At 39.0% G+C, this 4,454-nt stretch overlaps 1 protein-coding gene across 2 annotated transcripts in view; it reads right to left on the bottom strand.

Annotated features, from left to right (window-relative positions):
- Window positions 1-1,924: 1,924 nt before the first annotated feature.
- The window catches only part of ptbp2a (polypyrimidine tract binding protein 2a), a 15,537-nt gene continuing 13,007 nt past the window's right edge, over window positions 1,925-4,454 (bottom strand). For both annotated transcript variants that reach the window (XM_084399408.1, XM_084399409.1), the window contains exons 12-14: window positions 3,205-3,421; window positions 3,043-3,120; window positions 1,925-2,962 (exon numbers count right to left, since the gene is read on the bottom strand). In XM_084399408.1, coding sequence (XP_084255534.1) covers window positions 2,833-2,962; window positions 3,043-3,120; window positions 3,205-3,421 — 425 coding nt within the window. In that variant the 3' untranslated portion in view covers window positions 1,925-2,832. The remainder of the gene's footprint in view (window positions 2,963-3,042; window positions 3,121-3,204; window positions 3,422-4,454) is intronic.

Raw genomic sequence — 4,454 nt, 5'->3', positions numbered from 1 at the left:
AACACCTCCCTCCCCTGTGCCAGCGTAATGGTGGGTGGATACAGATGTCTGGAGCACATGATTCACGCTCCAGACGAGGTATTGATTTGGTCTGGGTCCCTGCACTGATTTATTGTGTCATTTTTGTTTATAAAGGTAGATCGAGAACACGAGTGTTTCGATTTAAGTGTGCAAAATAAAAGCAGCGTGGAGCAACGTTGCCGTCTGGGCCTGTGATGAATTGCAGCATCCGGAACCCAACTTTGAAACAGGCTAGAGGATTGTCTTCATCAGACAAGGCAAGACAGGACGTCCATCACAGTACGACCATCCAACAGAGACGCAATAACGGCACAGAGTGAGAAAGCGGTGAAATGGAGGAATGGGGGGGGGGAGTTAGAAAACCTCTTTTAGGCAAAGAAAAGAAATTTTGGAAAAGAAACTTCAAACTTGAAGGAGACTGAAATATTAAATGAAAATATACATTTCGCATTTAGGTTTTATTGCATGCAACGCTGGCTTGTTTTTCAAATCCGGTCTTTTGCATCAGCATGATGCAAAGAAACACTCTTATATAACTGTTCATGTGGAAAGGGTTTGTAGAAGATTTTGCCTTCGCTTAGGTCCATTATGATATCTCACCCAGAGATTTCATAATGATGCACAATAAAGCATAAGCAATGGAGCGTTACTGTGTTTTTACTCATATAGTAATGTACAAGCTGTGTCTGAAATCATTCAATCGGTATACACACACACACACACATATATATATATATATATATGAAGAGTTCAGATGCAAAAGCCTCTAAGTGCCATCTGAAATTTTGATCAAGCTCGTATATTTAAGTTCAGTAATTTCACTTAAATGACAACTAATAGGTAATTGTCATTGCCATTTAAGTGAAATTACTGAATATATATATATGACTCTTAAAAATAAATGTTCCAAAAGGGGGTTTTCGCAGTGGTTAAGCAAAGAACCTTTTTTTTTTTTCTTATTGTGAAGGACATTTTAATAATCTGAAGAACCACTATAAAGAAGCCAAGATTCCACGGGGGTTAAAGGTTCTTCGTGGAACCATGGATGCCAATAAAGAACCTTTATTTTTGTGTATAGCAAACACCATATAGTTCACATATGAGTGAATTCGAACACTGCACATTATGTACGACATCACATCCTGAATGATGAAAAACTAAAAATGGATCTGGAACAAATCTTCTAAATTCCATCTTCAGGTCTGGCTTGTAAAAGAGATTACATGCCATTTTTTTGCATTTCAGACTACAAGAGACAAAATGAACGGATTTCAGTCAAAAGACAAAAAAAAATCCTTTGAACACTTGGTCCACCACTCAGTATCATAATTGAGGTAATTATGAATTGCTTGGTGTTACAGCAAACAAAGAGATCAGTCAGATCAACAAACATTCTGGAAAAAAAATTAAGGTCATGGATTGTTTTACAAGTGCAAGCACAATTACAGGTTAAAATAAATTATTTAAGTTCAGACCACTTTAAAAGAAAAAAGGTCATGTGATTGCTGAGAACTTCACTGTAAGGATCATTGTTTTTAATGTGATGCAGAATCAGGTGTCAACTGAAGTGATCAACTAAAAGGCAAAGCAATAATCCAGGAAGGATGGATCGCTCACAAGCGGAAAGGATTTACAGGGTGGGAAATTGTGTTTTTTAACACTTATGCTGCCAAACAAATATTTTTGCCAAAACCTTTGTGCCTTAAAACCTCTGAAGTTTTTCCCACCCTGGAAGAGAACAAGATGTCAGAACCATAAACGTAGTGAACAAACAGGAGTGAGGGGCGGAAGAGAGACAGCGAGAGAGTGAATGCAGAACTACACAAGTGTTTATTGAGCATGCTACGGATAAAAGCAGAAAATAGGAAGGAAAAAGATAAATCAAATCACAACAAAGTCAATCTCCCCGCTTTTGTTAAAAAAAAATCATTTAATTGTGCCACATCCAAACTATACCGAATAATACATTTCTACGAATGTAAAAAAAAAAAAAAATACACAAGATCATTTTGTCCCTCTAAAAATATCATAGTGTGGATTTCCAATCAATATTATTTATTTTCATAAGCCTGTTCATGGGTCTCCTCTTCGCAGTAAACTGCTCAATCATGGAGTAAATTAAGACTATAGGCACATAAACTTTGGTCCCTTCTACTGTAGTTGTCTTTCCGAATCACACAAAGAAGTGATTTCCAGTCAATGCAACACTAGGAATAATGATTTCCCATCAATAACGTGAGGTTTGGCTGGATTGGTGAGTTAAGAGCGGGCCTAACATCTCAGTGATGAACACTAGAGAATCACAGGTTTATTTACAATTCTTAAACCAAAACATCACAGCCATTAAGAATTGAACAAACACAAAATGCAAAAAAAAGAAAAAAACATTTCAAAGGCTTTTACACACTATACAGACACGAAAGGAAAAGCACATTTTTGTCTTAACAAAACTTAGTGTAATATCTCACGCTCAGAGGACTGCCTGGGTTTGAGAAAAATGAAGTATGAAAAGATTTATGTAAGTTTTGTAAGGCACATTCTTTTCTGCTTATTATAAGAGGTTCAGCCTTTACATCACGACACCCTTCCGCCACTGAAGAGTATATGCGTCAGAGCGCCAGTAAGAGGGAAACGGGGTTAAAAAAACACAAAAAAAGTCCTTGAAAACAGTCACAATATTTCCTTCTTACAACATCTTCTTGAGGAATGAAACTTGGGAGAAGAAACTCAAAATTGTGGTCCCCAGTGTATTTGAACAGTCAACAGGTAACACTAAAAAAAGAAGTTGGGAGCAAGACCTTTTGGGTTCCTTTAGATGGTTGATTTGGAGAAGGAGACCTTCAGGTGGTGGTTATTACCCATGTTGTAATTGTGAAGGTCGATCAGGCATTGAATAGCTTCTTCCACGGTTGTCATCTGAATTAGGGCCATTTTGTGATCTCTGCAGAGAAAAAGCACGGCAAAAACGGTCACACGAGAGAAAGAACAGGCAGAAGTGCAGCTAAATGGCGACATACTTACTGGAAAAACTTGAAAGCTTTCACAGTGCCACCGGAATTGGAGAACAGGACTCTGAGGTCTTCTTCACTTATGTCTTGCCTTCAAAACATGACAGAAAAATGACTTAGCCTCTGCGACAACTGACACGAAGATTGACAAGTGGCGAATAGCACTTTTACTCACGGGATGTTTGACAGATGCAGTGTGCCAGAAGGAGGGAAGATGTTCTGAAAGTTCTTGGAGCCGGGCTTTTTGAAACGGTGCAGTGGCGAGTTTGTGAAGTCTTTTGTGAGACCCTGGTCGTCTAAACCATCTCTCGGTAACTGAACGGTCTGATGCTTCGACATCGTGACGCGAATGATCTTTGAATACATCTTCTGACCGTTTAGATGGCTCATAGCTGAGGATCAACCAAAGAGAAATGAGAAAGTCATGGAGACTCGTGACGTAAAGTGCAGACAAAATCCACTACCGTTTGGGGTCGGTATGAGCTTTTTTATGTTCTCTATTTAAAATTATTTTATTTTTTTATGTAATTTATTCTGGTGATGGAAAAACTACATTTTCAGGACCCATTTCTCCAGTAGCTGCGTTTACATGGACCTTAACAATACGATTGTAATCGGACTTGTAGCACAGTCAGTCAGAATAAAAAAAAAGCCTCATGTGACCATGTCAATCAGAATGAACTGGCCAAATCCGTTTTATTGGGATTGTAAGGGGTGGTTTAAACCTTTTCTAATCCGGTCGAGAGGACCTGTAAACACTTGATCAGATTGAAAACCGAAACTGGAAAGTACTGGGCATGTGAAATGACGTAGAGATTGGCGTACTGACAAATGAGCTGTTGTTGTTGTCGAATGAAGTGTCATAAATGACTGTTTTGTCGATCTAAAGTTTTCCTTCCACTCGTCTGTGAAGTGGAGTAGGACAACGTCCCACCAGTTCTTGTTTCAGACTCATTCACAGACGCCTTGTTTCAGGTAGGGCTGTAATCTCCCAGTCGATTATTTGGTCTGATTGGTGAATTCTGATTGGTCGATTTTTTGCCGCGTTCATTTCATCAGGTGGAAAGCACTAATTGCTAATGGGGGTGTTTTCAGAGCACCCCGGTTTCACAGGTAACAGTCTGTCTTCAGAACACCCCCCTTGTTTTCACTTCTTTTGGATTAGCCCAACCCACTGGAGAAGAGAGATAGATTGAAGAAAGTAGGCTTTGCTGAATATTATTTATTTAATTGTGAGAGCGTTTAATTCATAGTCAGTCAGTCCTCTTCCACCATGTCAACAAAGACATCGGCAGTGTGGCAGCATTTAAAAAAAAGTTAATATAGTCTATATTCGTGTCTCAGCCGCGAAGCTGAGCTCCACAGAGCGGCTGCACAGAGCGGCTGAAATGATAGTGTCCGTCAGTTATTATAATACATATGACA

The sequence above is a fragment of the Rutilus rutilus genome, assembly GCF_951802725.1.
Source record: "Rutilus rutilus genome assembly, chromosome: 24".
NCBI classification, from domain to species: domain Eukaryota; kingdom Metazoa; phylum Chordata; class Actinopteri; order Cypriniformes; family Leuciscidae; genus Rutilus; species Rutilus rutilus.
This window is presented reverse-complemented; position numbering and strand designations above follow the sequence as displayed.